The 16,891-nt window shown below is 42.8% G+C and overlaps 1 protein-coding gene across 4 annotated transcripts in view; it reads right to left on the bottom strand.

The window, feature by feature from the left end:
• Positions 1–14,339, bottom strand: part of LOC121696384 (FERM, ARHGEF and pleckstrin domain-containing protein 1) — a 47,905-nt gene extending 33,566 nt beyond the window's left edge. Inside the window, exons 1-2 of one of the 4 annotated variants that reach the window (XM_042077824.1) lie at positions 14,030–14,339; positions 10,502–10,699 (exon numbers count right to left, since the gene is read on the bottom strand). In XM_042077824.1, coding sequence (XP_041933758.1) covers positions 10,502–10,672 — 171 coding nt within the window. In that variant the 5' untranslated portion in view covers positions 10,673–10,699; positions 14,030–14,339. The remainder of the gene's footprint in view (positions 1–10,501; positions 10,700–14,029) is intronic. The other 3 variants (XM_042077823.1, XM_042077822.1, XM_042077821.1) reach the window with 3 other exon arrangements.
• Between the last annotated feature and the right edge of the window lie 2,552 nt (positions 14,340–16,891).

Raw genomic sequence — 16,891 nt, 5'->3', positions numbered from 1 at the left:
GGGAGGACCCAGAGAGCAGCTCTTAGCAAAGCATAGCAACTGGTGACATTTCGTCTCGGCCACTGCACAAATAGCCCATTGATGTCAGTGAGAAGAGAGAGAGAGAGAGAGAGAGAGAGAGAGCGCGTCTGCCTGCCCAGAGCCCCTTAAGATCTCCCTGCTGCTTACAAGCCCTTCTTTAGCCCCTCAACCAATCCTGACCACTCCTGTCAGACTGACACCCACTGATGTTTAATAAGAAGACTGCCATAGCTCATTCAGACATTCACCCCCTGCAAGAGAGAAGTCCCCTCTCAGTGAGAAAGATACTTACAAAAACTTGAAATGGCTAAAAAGTTTTTCTCAACAAGACAAGGACATGACAATATGCAGATTAACTTAAAAAGGAAAGGAAGGAAAGTCATAATTCAAGCAGATAACTTAAATAGCAATAAAAAAGAGGCGAAATATGTGTATTAAGATCATAAAGGCCAACAAAGACCACCAGATCAGATCAAAAGATGGCACTGAGTGTCCTGACAGCGTCCTCACCATTCCTCATGAAATTACAAGTTATATAAGCGCATCTGAGTAAATTAACAAAAGCAACATAACTTTATTGAGTTCAGAATTCAGAATTTCCGCAGCATGAATCTTCTTCTGTGGTGAGAGGAACTGGAAGGGAGAAAAAGCCATGTGGAAACCTGGCGGTACAGTTTTCACCTCAGGCCAAATTAAATCTCTTTCACCGTCCCTCCATGGGTTTGATGTGATTAGTTCCTCCCGAGTGGCTTACGCAACGCTTCTCTGTTTGATTGGAAGAGCGCAGCCATCACGTCAATGCATCTGCTGCTGCACTGACACCAAGACACACACACACACACACACACACACACACACACACACACACACACACACAACACACACACACACACACACACACACACACGCGCACACACAGCTGGGCCTGTTGATATCAAGTTAAACTCCAACCTTGAAACCTCTTGATTGTAACTGAATTACAGCTGAAGAAGGACTTTCACAAGGAATATGCAAGCATTGGTGTCAGTGTGGATAAAAGTGTCAGTACAGATTTTATCAGTATGACAAGATAGCTACCTGTGTGAACAGTGAAATCAGCAGAAGAGGTCAAGGGTCCAACAATCACGTGAAATGACAGTTAGAAGACTAGAGTGAATAGATCGTCAATAGGGGATTTAATATTTCTTAGAGATGGATTAGTCTGTGGATGTCCTGTGTGAGGCTGGCTAATCTAGGCTTGAAAACACCCCATGTTAAATAGTGATGGGAAATATAGTGAGAATATAGTGAGACAGTGTCTGATTTCATGGTGCAACTCTACTCTACCATGATGTGTCCTCACCATATGAATATCAATGAGGAATTCATAATCTATCAAAGTACTGTAAGTGCATGCAGCCATGTGGTCTCCCAGTAGGGAAGAATGTGATTGCTGCATGGCAGTGGTTATAACATACTAATCATGCCAAGGATGCTGAAAATCTATATGGCACTCGTGTTTCATCAGTTAAACAGTTAGTGTAAGCATTGTGATTATGAAGACAAGTGAAATCATGGTGGTGTTGGTCCACACACCCCTATTTTGAAGTCAAGTTCATGTTCTTAGGATCTAATTTGGTGTTTCAGGAGCAGCATCGCCTCTAGACAGCCTTCCTGCGTTTACATTTATTCAGTCCAAGGCTTTGCTTTCACTGCACTGAGCCCTGCATGGAGGAGGACCACTCTGGTTTCCATAGGAACCATTCATCTATGTATTCATCTATAGTGCAATCTCCATCCTGCACTGGCCATTGCACAAGGAAAGTAAGAGAAAATGAAAAACAGGGGCGTATGTGGAACAAGTGAGCTTTCACCTGATTAATTGACCATGGCCTTATACTGTACATCAGGTCTGCAGAGGACTGTGTGATTCGGTTGGGTGACAACTGTAAACCGTGAAGTGAAGGCTTTATGTTGTACTGTATTCTAGTGACGCACAACTCAATTTCCATGATAAGTTACCTTGGCCTTGATCTGACATAGAATATCCAGGTTGAATATGAATCATCATTTCAATAAAGGGCACGATTTTCCAGTATGAAATCCTCCCTAGAATCTTTAATTTGTTATTTCTGACATGTGCTACTCCTCTCATAATTCATCACAACCAAAAGATTAACATCCTAGAACACACGGGAGAACAAATGGGACACTATGTTCTTCAAGGCATCAGATGAGAACTCCACACCCATCAATATAACATCAACATAATAAAGGTTTGATATTGAACACAGCTCAGTGGGGTTATCATGAACAGATTACCAGCAACAGCATCAGCTAGAGGCGCACTCTGAGGATAACTATGGGGATATGAGCCATCACAGAACTGATATGATGGCACTTCCTGGTATGTGAGATATGCCGTTAGGGCAGACTGTGGGTGGGGTGGCCATGTTAGACAGACAGGCCCCGCTTGGAGAACAGAGGAGAGAAAAGAGAACAGAGAGGCTCTGCGTGGAGAACAGAGGAGAACAGAGAACAGAACAGAGAGGCCCTGCGTGGAGAACAGAGAAGAACAGAACAGAGAGGCCCTGCGTGGAGAACAAAGGAGAACAGAAAGGCCCTGCGTGGAGAACAGAGGAGAACAGAGAACAGAACAGAGAGGCCCTGCGTGGAGAACAGAGAAGAACAGAGGAGAACAGAACAGAGAGGCCCTGCGTGGAGTACAGTGGAGAACAGAGAGTCCCTGCTTGGAGAACAGAGGACAGAACAGAGGAGAACAGAACAGAGAGGCCCTGCGTGGAGTACAGAGGAGAACAGAGGAGAACAGAGAGGCCCTGCATGGAGAACAGAGGAGAACAGTACAGATGACTGAAGCACCGAGGGGAGATGAGTGATGTAGGGATCCACTTGGCATTTGAGGGAAGACCAAGCAGCTGTTGGCATTCTGGCGCTCATGAGTGAAATGCAGAGTTTCGCCTCAGTCTGCACACACACACACACACACACACACACACACACACAGACACACACACAGCAGAAATAGGTCAAATGAGGCAGACAGCAGGGGGGGTTAACATCAAGGAGAAATTATCTGAGAGTAACAAAAAAGGGGATCGTGCCATAAATGCGCATTAGTGAGTATGTGTGCACCATCAAGCACCAGCACCTGCTGTGTAAGAAATGTACAGGAGAAAGCAGCTCAGAGGAAAAACCCCAACACATAAAGGAGAGAACTGGAGTCTACTCTGCCAGCTTACTGACTCCGCCACACAGCCCGAGACACAGCCCAAAGAATTACCATGGCAACCTTGAGACAGACACGAGGCCGCCAGAGCTGCTCATTGGCATGGCACTCTGCCAGCGCATACATACGGAGCGAGGAGGTGCATGCAAGCGTGCAAAAATAAAGAACAACCTGTGTGCCAACGGGGCACCGCTCACAAAGCAAGCAGCAAATAATCAGAGCTTAATGAGGGCAGGATGAGGGGGGGGGGGGGGGGGGGGGGGCTAATCAAGCCACAAAAGAAGAAATCATGAATCACAAAAACTACGAACAGATCCTTAGAAAAGACTGACTGACTGCAGAGGGGTGGGGAGGGGTAAGTAAAATGTAAATGTGAATTTAAGGTTTAGTATAATCCACTCAGTGTAATGGGAGTGAAAGCGAGCTTCCCCAGGATGCTGCCTAGAGGCTCACAGGCCTCTCACAACAAAGATACCATGACAGCACATCAAAGATGTTCTTCTTCACAAGAAATCCCATTGGGTGAGAGAATATCATGTTGGCCCCTTTGTTTCCATCAATACCTCTATCACACACACAAACACGCACCACTGTACACACACATGCACTGCTGCACAAACACACACACATTCACTAAAATGGTACTAAAAAAATACATTAACCTGGTGTTGAAGCAGCCGTTAGGAAGGCATCAAATCACTGTACCTTTATATGTAGCACTAGCATGGAGTCTGAGCACTGCTGTGTTCTAGACAGGAGCTACAAGGACAGGACTGAGAAACACGCTAAACAAATCAACCACTACAACCTGAATCTGCCAGCCAGATCAAAACACTCTTTTACCAACACTCTTAAACTGCAGGTCAAAAGTGTACAATGACCTGACAGTCTCTCCCTCCAAATGTTCAACTGCATTTAAGTCAAGCTTTTCAGTACACACCAAGATGTGAATAGTACTCACAACTACAACAATAAAAACTACAAACTATATGACATAATAGTGCTTCAAATTAAGAAGCAGACTGCCTGTAGCTCAGTGGATCCTTCCCAAACAACTGCTAACTATAACAGATCAACACAGCGAAATAAAAAAAAGAATATTTAATCCACACACTAGCTTTATGTTTATTCACATTGACTAAGAATGTTTTTATTGAGACAAGATATTCATCGGAATATTCCTGTCAGAAGTAAAAAAAATATATAGATTTTAGTGCATAGAATGAAGATTAAATGAGACAGCACTGAATATACAGTATGCGGCCTAAACAGCAGCTGTTCTACTGTATATTGTAACATAAACTGTGAATCCGCATGCCCACCATATTATCTGAGGAAGATACACTCTTCTAAACTTGCAGCACAACTGTAATCCTTATAATGTTATTAGCAGAGGAGAGGCCAGAGGCCAGCCCAGACTGCAGTGACTGGGTGTACCATGAGAAATGTTCTCAGCACCGTCCATATTTGATGCAGCGAGTACCAACTGAATAAGCATTGCGTGTCATGTGAACTAATGTCTTGAGACTAATGCATTTCAATCTACAGCGTGAATCGGAGCATGTCTAAAATGGTTTCCTGCATACCCCACACATTCTCCATTTTCGGAGCGGGTAGGGAGGGGCAGACACTGTCTCTGTGTCTGATGGTGAAGCAGTCTGTCTCTGCAGAATAGACATTTGGCAGCTGGATTTTCATAGCAGTCCTTCAAAATAACTTCCTTGATGGTCAATAGCCAACTGGTGGGACCAAGGGGTTCCAGCTCATGGTGACCATGCTCACCCAGGGGAGCTGGGTCCTCGTTAGCATTCATCAGAGAGCAGGGCCTCATGGCCGAGTTGGCCAGCGCTGTAATTACTTTGCACCTCACATGAGTAATTATGGGCTGTGCTGAGAATCGGCGAGCCGATCACTGCACTGCCATGTTTGCCCTAAAGTGACTGGGAGGTTTGCCATGACCGGCTTTCTAGGCCATTCTGTATGTGTTTTTGTTTTTCCTCTTGAAGCATGTGAATGGGGTAATGAAGCTCTCAAGTGGTTTGAGAGAGTATTAGAGAATAGGGCAAGGGACACAATAATCGACATGTTCGGGCATGACCATACCAGGCTAACATAAGGATCACGTGTTATCCGGCAATTATCTCCATTCAGCAAATACAGTTAATTATCACCTTATAATAACAATGTAATTAAATGCCATTAGTATTGTTACAATAATCTCCGTGTACTTCTTGCCCTGTTAGAATGCATTTCTGTCCTTGCTCTGACCCATGGGTTCCTTTCTCACGGTTGAGAATAGAGCGCAAGGACGACACACAAGCAAAACAGTGGCTCAGCTGGAACAAACCATTTGCCGGGTGAACAGTAGTGTCCTGTTGGGTAAACTGAGCGGCCTTGTGTAGTTGCTTCTCTGGAACGCACATGTCTCTGAGAGCATTAGCCTCTGACCCTCTCAGCCAAAGAGGCCTAGCAGGACTCATGCATGGCCTCAGCACCCTATGTTAAGACAAACCGCAGCAGAAGATGGGGAGGGTAACGCATTAAATATCACTAAAGACTTATTAGGTTACATGTAAACCCAGGGGGCAGAAGCTAATTAACAGAAAATGTGAGCAACGTGGAGAGATCCCTCCAACACATGATGGGGGGATGGGGGAGCTGTAGTCTTGAGTCGTTCATTAAGGCACTGCTAGAGTGATTTTAATCTAGAGCCAGACAATGTGAAGCTTTTCATGGGATTATCGGCAAACAGCATCTACACTTCCTTTCTGTCTGGTCACACCAGAGCATTCATGAATACAATTTCTGCATAATACTCCAGAGGTTTAGCATAAACGGTGTCAAAAACAAAAGCGATGAGTACCGAACATGATCATGTATCTTGGGATATAAGATTTGACTCGAAATAGTAGAACGTTGTTTATGATCAGAGAGATGTGTAACAAGCTGAACCAGGCAACACATAAAAGATGGTTAAACAGATGATTCATGAAGTCTGAGAAAGAACCATCGACTGTTCTATTATTTAACATGTTTTCATAGCAAAGGAATACATGAGGAACTAGTGGAGTATCATAAATGTTCTCAATGGATTGTAATCTAACCTGGTGTGAGGCTGTGATGCATTTGGAGGCTGAGGGGAGGGGTTGTCAGCAAGCCCTCAAGGGCAAGACTCATTCATCAATGTGCTTATGTGACATTGTTGTTGTTTCAAATGAAATCTTCTGTAAATTACTATACAGAGCATCAACATATGCTAAGATATTTGGATGATGCATATTTTTGTCCATCATCTGACAAAGGAAAAGCACCCAACCGCCAGTCAGAAAGACACAGGCAAACAAACAAAAACAGGAAGGTTGATGCCCCATAGTGCTATGCTCAATTTCACTTAATCTCATATCTGCATGGTTTCCCAGGGATAGTTCTTTCCTTGTGACAAATATGGACCATGTTCATCCCCCATCCCAGTCCCAGGAGACTCCCTTCCCCCTTCACTCTAAAATTGGGCTCTCCAGCTGACAGTCAACCAAACTCCAACACATAGCATCATAATCGCTCCCATGTTCCCAGGGCTGTAATCAAAATAGCAGCACCCCAGGTGGTGTACGCAGACATGAACATCTCTATGGTGCTGTACTGAGGGCTTCCGTATCTTAAGTGAATATCAATAGATTAATTTATGCATGAAAGTATCAAATTCTCCTGTCAGCTGGGAAACAACACTTCATCACCTTTAATGGAAGTCTGTTTAGACAAAGGAACTATCCCTCCATCAATAATCAACTCACTCAGGCTTTTGTCAAGGTATGGCCCTCCAGAGAGAGACATCAAATCTCACTTTGTCATGCTGGGAAGCCTTTGCCCACCACCAGAGCCAAACCGTGCACTGCCACAGAATAGAAACCTGTTCAAGCTGTTGGGTCCCAGAGAGACATAACTGTTGTGCTATGCTCCTCACTCACCCTTTACCCTACCCAGCACCCTATCCAGTCACACTCCTGCCACCCAGCTTGGAGGGGAGAACAGAATATTTTCCATCAATCATGGCTGCCTCTTCCACATTCCCATTAGTCTCAACCCCATTAGGATGCTGCTTCCAGGCGTATGTGAGAGGCTAGATAGCTATTCAAATCACAAATGTCACAGATGAGTCTAGCCTACGACAGGCCAGACAACAGCTTTTTCGGCTGTGGTAGATAACGAAACGGCTGGATGGATGCTCTCATAACTCACATGAGCTAGGACTCAATGAACCAGGACTGCCAGCAAGAGAAACAAACACATTTTATTTACACAAAAACAAATGCCACATGACTAAGCACAGCTTATCACTGTGACCTCTTTTGCAACCAAAATCAGTTAAAAAACATTCCAATAGCAAGTCATTCTGGGTGTCTTTTGAGCACGTCTCTTCCAGCCCTGTAAAATACATCATCTAGAGAGGATCTTCCATATATGGTCTTCATACTATCATGCAAATAATATCAGCACTGCAGAGATTCTTTCTGTTTCACAAACACTGTATATTTCCACACAGGAGGTTTGTGGGGAATCCTCCTCAATATGGTGACCTCCTCTAAAGATGAAACAATTTTATGGCCACCAGAACCAACCCATCATGCAACAAATGATCACGGAGGAGAGGGGGCAGGGTGGGCAACTGAAAAGATTGAATCTGGAGTAAACTGAGCATTCCAAATTGGTTTGTATCTGCAGGCTTTTTGCTCCTCTCTCCTGAGCAATCTGTCTGGTTTACATCCAGTTTGCAGACGTGGCAGAAAAAAAACATCCTCTATTGCAAATCCAAGGTCAAAATCTAGGGCAGACTAAGCACTTCACGAAACCTGCATGTCTACATTGTATCTGAAAATATCCAACATGTACTCAGTAAAGCCCCTGTACACAAGGCATCCTCTTGTATTAGCATTTGTAAAACGGCTTGGTACATGGGTTACTGTGTGACTGGCAGACCCTCTTATAGTACATTCCCTTATGCAGAGAGGAAAAATGTCTTCATCACAACACAATGCTACATTCTAGGCTATTTAATGGGGTTGCGTTCTATGGGGAGTGTTGTTTGCTAGCTTCACTGGCTAGATTTGGCAAGATAAAGACAGAGACATCGACATCGCCACATTAGGAGAGGGCTGTCCTTTAGTGCTGCCTTAGGCTAATTAAGCTTCAGTTCATGACCTCAGATCACAGCCTTGAGGGATAAAATTACATCTTTCTCACTGAAAAAGTCCTCAAAAGATTGCCAGCTCCACCATTCCCATTAGCTTTAAGAAACCCAGGTCAGTCACTGAGCGTCACACTGTTTAGCCATTATGTGCTTTTAAATATACAGGATATTGAATTTTAGATGCATATCAGCATATATCTAAGTTTAGAGGGCATCTGGCACAGAAACAACAAACAGAACAACAACACATACATCAACAACAACAATAACAACACCGTCTCAAATCATGACCTGAATTTGAGTATGCTACTACCTAGAATGTGTAAACATATGGTGTGTGTTCAGGTGTAAGGTGAAGGTAAAATTGACCCAGTGGTTGGGGTTAGTCTAAAGAAAAGCAGATTATGAAGAGAATCAGCTAATTCTCTCAGTTTCTTCCTGATTGTCCTTCTCGTGACAGTTGTCGGTCACGCTCATTTAAACACAACAGCACTCTCGTGACCCACTGTAGTAAGTAATAGGGGTGTAGTAATAGGGGTCTACACAGGAAGTCGTACTGTGAACTGTGGGAAAAAGTTAGGCCATGTGCAATTGGACACACGCCAAATAAAACTTGGGACAAACCCTTTTTCAATACCCACACAATTACTCGCTAAAGTATTTCTTATTTATTTGAGTTCCTCTTCTCCACTCCAATGCTCCCCTCATCTAAACATTGATTGTTTTTTTTCATACCTGGGGCTCTCCTTTTCTATCCCTAAATCTAATTCTTTGTGAGAGCAAGGGCCTGTGGTGGGGGAGAAATGATAAGTAACCAACCACCAGGAAAATAACATACCATAGTTCTGCACTTCCTCTCCACCCACCTCAGAGAGACTGAGTCAGGTTTGGCACAGAATCAGCAAGAATGTCAGATTTTTTCAAAAACTACTACAGCAAAAACACAATTTCCTTAAATTGATTACAATTAATTACTTTTTACTACTTATTTGGAATTTTTTTGTCTTACCGGCCACCAGTGCAATATACAGTACACATGCAAAAAGAAGGTGTGATATGAGGAAATGAAAAATACACATGGCTATTTCCTGCACAGTTTCTCAACATTGCGCTACTTCAAATCTTGTTTGTTAGCATGTCATTAACAAGGTTGTAATAAGAAATAACTACCAGCATGAATAAAGCCACCAATACCATAACTATATGTTTTTAAGATGCTTCTTTAAGTTGCTGCTACAGCTGCTCAACTTACTTTTCCTTAGTTAAATAACACAGACAAAGACTTCCAGTAATATGCAGGCTAGTTCATTGACTACACTAAAGAATGTCCACCATAATAACAAGACTATCCCCCTCTGCATCATCAATGCCATCTGCTTCTATGATTTTCAGGCATCAAATAGATTTCCTGTCTCACTGGATGTACTTTGTGAGCTTGCCAGGTGAGAGGAGGTGATGTTTCTCAAAGCACACATATTTCTTCATGAGTTTAGGAAATAGCCCACAAGTCCAAAGCCATACACAAGACACATACAACAAATTCTGATCGCCTGAATATAGAGTTTGTGCCTTGATGCATGAAATGACATTTGAGTATTCAAAGAGAAGACAACCCTTCAAAACACATTTGACTATATTTTCACAGCTCCCAAGGTATTTATAGCACAGAACAAAACTGCATGGTTAATGTGATCCATTTTCACACCATGAGCAACTGCCAGAGCATTATGCTGTGGTAGTATTGTACCCCCCTCATACAAGGTCATACAGATAATTGTTAGTTTGTTATATTGCACAATTAAATAAGTATTATGTATGGTATGTGGTATTCAAAATCAAATGACGGGTACCGAAACACCTAAACCTATTTCTTACTAATTCAATGCATAAGCACTAACATGAACCACATATTCCATTTCAATAGCACTTTCATGTCAAGGCCCTCACACACAGAAACCAATACATGAAATAAGCTTTAAACAGCAGAGCTCCAAACCAAGTGTATCTGGGACACATGAACTTGCACCACAGCACGTGAGAGGAAAGCTGAAACCCAGAGCGGCACTCACCGAGATTTCGAAGAGCTCCTCGGTTTCGTCCAGCATGCGGACTCTGATGGTGATTTGTCGGCCCGGGGGCATGACGGGCGGTTTGTGGCCTGGATCCAGCGTGCTGATGGCCATCGTCTCCGGCGCTCCCAGCCGCTGGCCTGCAGAGACTCGAAGCTCTGGCTCCACCATGGCGTGTCCTCAATAAGTCCTTCAGTCCTGCACACAGAGAGGACGACACATCTTACATTGGTCTCCGTCTCTTGGGCTCTTTCCACAGAGGCTTTCTAATATGATGACTTGATGAAGATAGTGCCGAGAAGGGAGAGGCCGTTTGGCCAACAACAGTTTTCAGGAATTAAATGAAGGAATTAGGAGAGCTATTCATTTTCACTGGAGGCAATGTAAGAAAATGATGAAACACTAAGACAGTGAAATCATATGACTAACTGCATATTTAAAGATAGAAATGGCTCTTTGAAGACATATACAATGAAGTTCCATTATGAACATAGAAATAGCTCTCTCCTGACTGAGTTTGTTATGACTGCGGGGAAAAAATCTATTAGCTCTCTCCAATGCACAAATGAGGCCAGTCTAAAAAGCGGAATTTCAGCACCAGCAAACTACATCACCTTTGTGACATATTGTGGCCAGAAAATGAGTTACACCACAATCAAATAATCAGTTACTGTTTTGGCAAAGAATGGTAAAAGCCTGAAATACCAGAGAAGTGTGAAGAACAGAGCACAACTGCACAGTAGCCATTACAACAGCAGTGAATGGGCACGTTGCCCTTCAGCAAGTGCTGCAGAGTTCAAACACACCCAGCTGACAGTGAGGGCTACCACCAGAACCACACCACTGGACTGCAATATGATCCTTCCACTGATATTTTATCAGAGTCTCCACAACAAAATGAAAGTCATTTAGTCAATAGCAGATACATGTGAGAGAAGCCCACATGTATGAGTTGTAGATCATGGACTGAAAACAACAACTAAATCATACTGTAGTTGATGAATGTGTTGACGAGCAGCAGGATCATTGAGGTTGGGCAATCCTTCCCACCCCCAACTCCATTCCTCCAGGCCTCCCAGAGGGTCTGGAGAGTTCCACTCTGTTTATCACACATTCCATTGGAGTGATGTAACCTGAAGACCTGAATGAAATGGGCCATTTCAATGTGGGGGCAGCATGTTTGGAAATGAGCTGTGGAAACTTCACAATTACTGTAGCTTGACCAGACCCTTAAGGGTAACAAACAAATACCCAGGGTCTTACAGTTCAATTTTAAATGAAAATGAAATCATTACATTTCAGGTGTTTTCTGGAGAAGGTAAACGAAAATAATGTACAATTCATGAAGTGATGTTACTGTGCACAGTTTAATGTTACAACAATTTGAGCGGAACACTTCAGCAATATATGGCACAACAGAGAGTGGTGTTGGCAAAATGATAAATTCTCATGAGGCTGAAGGCTGAGAGTTGCAGGTAAAAATAAACTTTAGAACTTCTAAAAGTTAATTTCACAGAGGGAGAAGGTTCCTACTGTCCCTAAGGTCCATTAAAAAGGGTATGTTCCAAAAGCTTGTCATGTGCCTCTGGTTAAACAGTGGCTCTGTTCTTGGGTCCCTATGGTCTGAGGAGACGCAAGTGAAAACTGTACATCATTACTCTGAATGAATATTCAGCACATCTTAATTACCAGCCACAAGACAACCTGACATTCTAGTACTGCAATGACTATATGGTAGAAGCAAAGCATTCATAATTAACTGCAGCTGTCCACAGCAGTCACAGAGGCTACATACGCATGTGCACACACCTTATCTGAGGAGGATATGAATGTTAGGATATTACATGAATGTAATACCACTCTCTCAAACACAATTCCCTTCATTTTAACAAGGACTCTACACAATGATCCCCAAAGACATTCAAACTAATCTGTGATCAAAGATTAGGCAGATATCAAAGCTTCCTGTAGTAAATTGACCCTTGCCTGGCCTCAAGCTCATCTGTCAACAACCCTGCCAAGCCTTCCTCCCATGTGGCCATATGGCCCATGAAAAACATGGGTCTAGTGTTCATTACTATATACACATGCAATTGTTGAATGCAAATATTTCAAAGAAAAGAGAGACTGGAAAGGCAGAGGCAAGCTTCTTTGCCCTGCTCGACATTAACTTTGTCAACAAGAAAGTGGAAATGGTCTGTCCATTTCATTGTCTTTGAACTTGTTTGCAGCCACATTCCCCATAAGCGTGCAAGAGGGAGTAGACAGGTCCATAAGTTCGGATTGGAACAGGGAGCCCTCTGTTCAGGCAACTGTCTGTTGAATAATTAACAACTTATTGAAGCTGCACAGCTGCATTGTTCAACTAGCCTGGTTGAAACTGATTACTGAAACTGCCATATAGCCTACATATAAATGATGATGTCTTCAAAGATATATATATATATATCCTCATATAGGGCACTGATGGTATAATATGAGGGAGTGGTTCTAAAAAGAGTCTAAAAATCGCAAACAAAAACACCAAAGCAATATGTTATCTTCCAGGATGGGTTTTTCAAAGCCATACGGCAAACTGTCATATTACACTGTTGCATGCTATATGGCTTGGAGAGGGGGAGGGGAAGTCTTTGACAGGCGAGAGATCAGACGTCACCAAGACACCAACATCATTCAGTAGGATTTACTAACTCAGCCGGTTCCACACATCTGCAAGCATCCGTCATGTTTGCCATTGCCTCAACGAAATTAAAGCTTAGGAGATAGCATTACAGCTGGACGAAACGCCAACGACCAACTCAATCACTACAAATAAACTAGTCACAAAAGCTCTTGTAACTGAAATGCAAAAAAAGCCATTCAGTGGACTGGTACCTGACTAGAAACCATGTCCTAAACCTTGTCCTAAACCATGTCTTAAAGGCTATTCAACGCCTTCATGTAGGTTAGCGGACTAATCCTTCAAGGTATCATGAGCACAAAGGTTATTCTTCATGTGATAGGATGAGCAAAAACCACAATTAGCCTAATTTTAATTCTCCTTCTCGAGAGTCTTCTTTTCATTTAGGTTAGCATCATATATGATGTGCCATAAAGCTTGCAGCGCACGATGCCCTACCGGTTCCCCTGCATCCCTCCCGACGAATGCAGGGCATGTGTGTTTAACTTGCTTTTGCGGTGTTCAAACACATTGTAAATTCTTATGTACACCCATGTTATGCTATGATAATTCCATCATAGATATATTCTTCTTTAGGCCTGAACATTCTGTGGTTGCTCATTCAAACTGAGATTGGAAACCTGCATAGAAAAATCACTATTCCCTCCCCAACGCTGCTTTCACTGTCGATGGTCGCGTAGTGGCATAGGCTAATAAAACGTTATAACAATTAAACCGCTTAAACCAAGACCAACAATGTCACCAATACCCCCAGGTTGTTCTCGGCTTTAAAGCTTATCTCTCTCAGAGACAGAAGTTGTGCACTACCGTTTTCCATTCAGGAAAAGGGACGACATGTAAAGACTTACCCTGCCAGAAATTCAGCTAGATCCACGCGTAAATGTTCCAGGGATAAAAGAATAAAATACTCAACAGCAAGTTGATCAGCCTTTCTGTCTTGGCCAATTCAGATGCTTCTGGCAGCGGAGAGGACCTTCCTCTTGGTCGCCATGTCGGACGACTGTCTGTGGAAACAGGATTACATTGAAACGAGCGGCAGATCCACACTTAGCTTGTTACTCAAACAATAAAAGGACGCGCAGTGCCTCCAGCCATTGTAATTGGCATTGCAACTGCAAGAGGAATCCTCCGCGAGGAAAAATAATTTCATAGCACCATCTTGCGGTTTTGAGAGGGAGAGCTAGCGCTCATGCTCATCTAGGGAGAGTGTCACTGTGTTCAGTTATAGAGCAAACGATTAAATGAATGAATAATCAATCAATCAATCAATCAATCAATCAATTAATTAATCATATAAATCAAGTAAATCTATCTATCTATCTATCTATCTATCTCTATTTATCTTATCTATCTATTTATCTACCTATTTATTTGCCTGTCTGTATGTATCAAATCAGTTAGAAAACTATTATTTCCAAGCAGGGGCTGTAGTGGAGGCTAAATGCAAGTTTATCCAACTCTGAAATTTCAGAATTTTTTAAACACAGTTATCCACCTCTTATTAGAGTTTATCCACCTCTCAAAAGAGTTTATTCACCAGTTGCAACTTTTTACATTAAAAAATCACACTGTATTATCCACTACACCTGTTTCTAAGGTGTGGCATACATTATTCCAATAATAAAATATTTACTTGCTTCCTTTAGAAAATCATCCTGACCATAGAATCTGTGATTGGAGTGCTCTCTGAGACACACATCCTGTTTTCTTTGTGTGGCTTAGGACCAGTTTAGATTGCCCAATACTCAATGACAGAAAGTAGGTAAGTCTAACTGTGAGGATAAACATTTATTGAAAACCTGCCCAGAGATGCTCAGAGATGGAAGCATTTCATTGTAATGTAAGCATCAATAAAAAGAGAGTATGTTAATCACATAATTAAAACTATCATCCACAGACTGCAGTACTGAGTCCCCCAACTCTGTGTAATTTAGCAAAACATCCTTTAGGTTCACAAGTTTCCCAGTATGATTAATGATGCTCTCTAATGTCTACTAAATGGGTTTGACACAATGGTGTCATGGCAACTCCTCAGAACTCAGAACATCCAGTGCAGTTAACATGCCTGAAAGGGCAGCAGCCATTGATTGTGTTAGAGCCCATTTCCCCGCTGCCCACCTGGTGTATTCTTCAGGAACGATATCTCTGGGTGGCTGCAGGCATTAGCAGAGATGGAGGCCTTGATGATGCTCACCCACGCCTGCCTCCATGCAGCTGAGGCAGAGGCAGAGGAGGCAGATGAAAAGCCCCAGCAATGTCGCGGAGGAGCCAGATTCTGGCTTTACATTCCATTGCTGTCCACCCACCACCTCACTAACTGGCAATGAATCCTCATCTGCCTTCTGCACTGTGGAGAGCCCACTCTGTCTCTTGGAAGCAATACAGAGCTCTACAGCAACACACTGCAAAGGGCTGTACTCGTGCTTAAGACAGCCTCAGAATGAATCATTTCTCTGCAGTTTGCACATCATGGCTATCATGGCCTTTTCACTTCACTACTCTGTCGAAAAGCTGACTTTTGCGAACACTTACAGTCTATATAAGACAATTCAAACATTAAATACTGAGGAAGGGTTCAGTGGTAAAATATGTACAAATTATACATTTGTGGGGATTCTAGATTCTAACGTGCTGTAACAAATACATTCACTGTAATGTGCCACAATTAAGTTTCAAAGTATGCTGAATGTAATAAACTGTCATTTATATTATTTGATTGTTTCCTGGGTGGATCTAGGCATTATAGGATCTAGACCTGTTCCTGGGAGGGAATGGCATTAGGATCTAGACCTGTTCCTGGGTGGGAATGGCATTATAGGATCTAGACCTGTTCCTGGGTGGGTGTGATGGCATTAGGATCTAGACCAGTTCCTGGGTGGGAATGGCATTATAGGATCTAGACCTGTTCCTGGGTGGGTGTGATGGCATTAGGATCTAGACCAGTTCCTGGGTGGGAATGGCATTATAGGATCTAGACCTGTTCCTGGGTGGGTGTGATGGCATTAGGATCTAGACCAGTTCTTGGGTGGGAATGGCATTATAGGATCTAGACCTGTTCCTGGGTGGGTCTGATGGCATTAGGATCTAGACCTGTTCCTGGTGACACATCATTTGTTTGGGGCATCACTACTTATTACAGAAGCTCAGTAGGCTTACTATAGACTTTAGGCATTAGTTATTTGCATGAGTCATCATTATATGTAAAAGTGTTGAACCGATGGTCATATGTAATCTGTCTAGTATAATTTTACCAGTTCTATTACACTATTTTGGAAAGAACTGCTGTACTGTAAAACAATTTAGTCTTTATTTGTATGGAAATGAATGACATGGTCTGGCAAAAACCTAGCCTGGGTGCCATTCCGAACTTAGTCCCGCCCACAACATTTGAGGTCGGGAAGTTCGGTCTGGCATTGCTCCATTGTGGTGGAAGTATGCTCTGCTCTGGCGGACCAATCAAATCGGGCTTTACGATGATGGACAGGTGAGCAACAGCGCCTGGTCTATCACGTCATCTGAGCACGCTTATTAGGCTTATGTTTGAAACAAAAAACGCTGTGGCTAGAAGGATACATGGCTTTTAAGACTCCATATGGAAAATGCATATTATTTAATGAGGTTTTATCACTGGAAACGATTATTTCTGAAAACTTTGGCCAAAGTTGAGATGTGGGAAAACTTGTTTCACTTTCATCAAGGGAAAACAGCGC

This window comes from Alosa sapidissima, chromosome 2 (assembly GCF_018492685.1).
Source record: "Alosa sapidissima isolate fAloSap1 chromosome 2, fAloSap1.pri, whole genome shotgun sequence".
In the NCBI taxonomy this organism is placed as follows: domain Eukaryota; kingdom Metazoa; phylum Chordata; class Actinopteri; order Clupeiformes; family Clupeidae; genus Alosa; species Alosa sapidissima.
The sequence above is the reverse complement of the archived record's forward strand: the minus strand, read 5'-3'. Positions and strand labels throughout refer to the sequence as shown.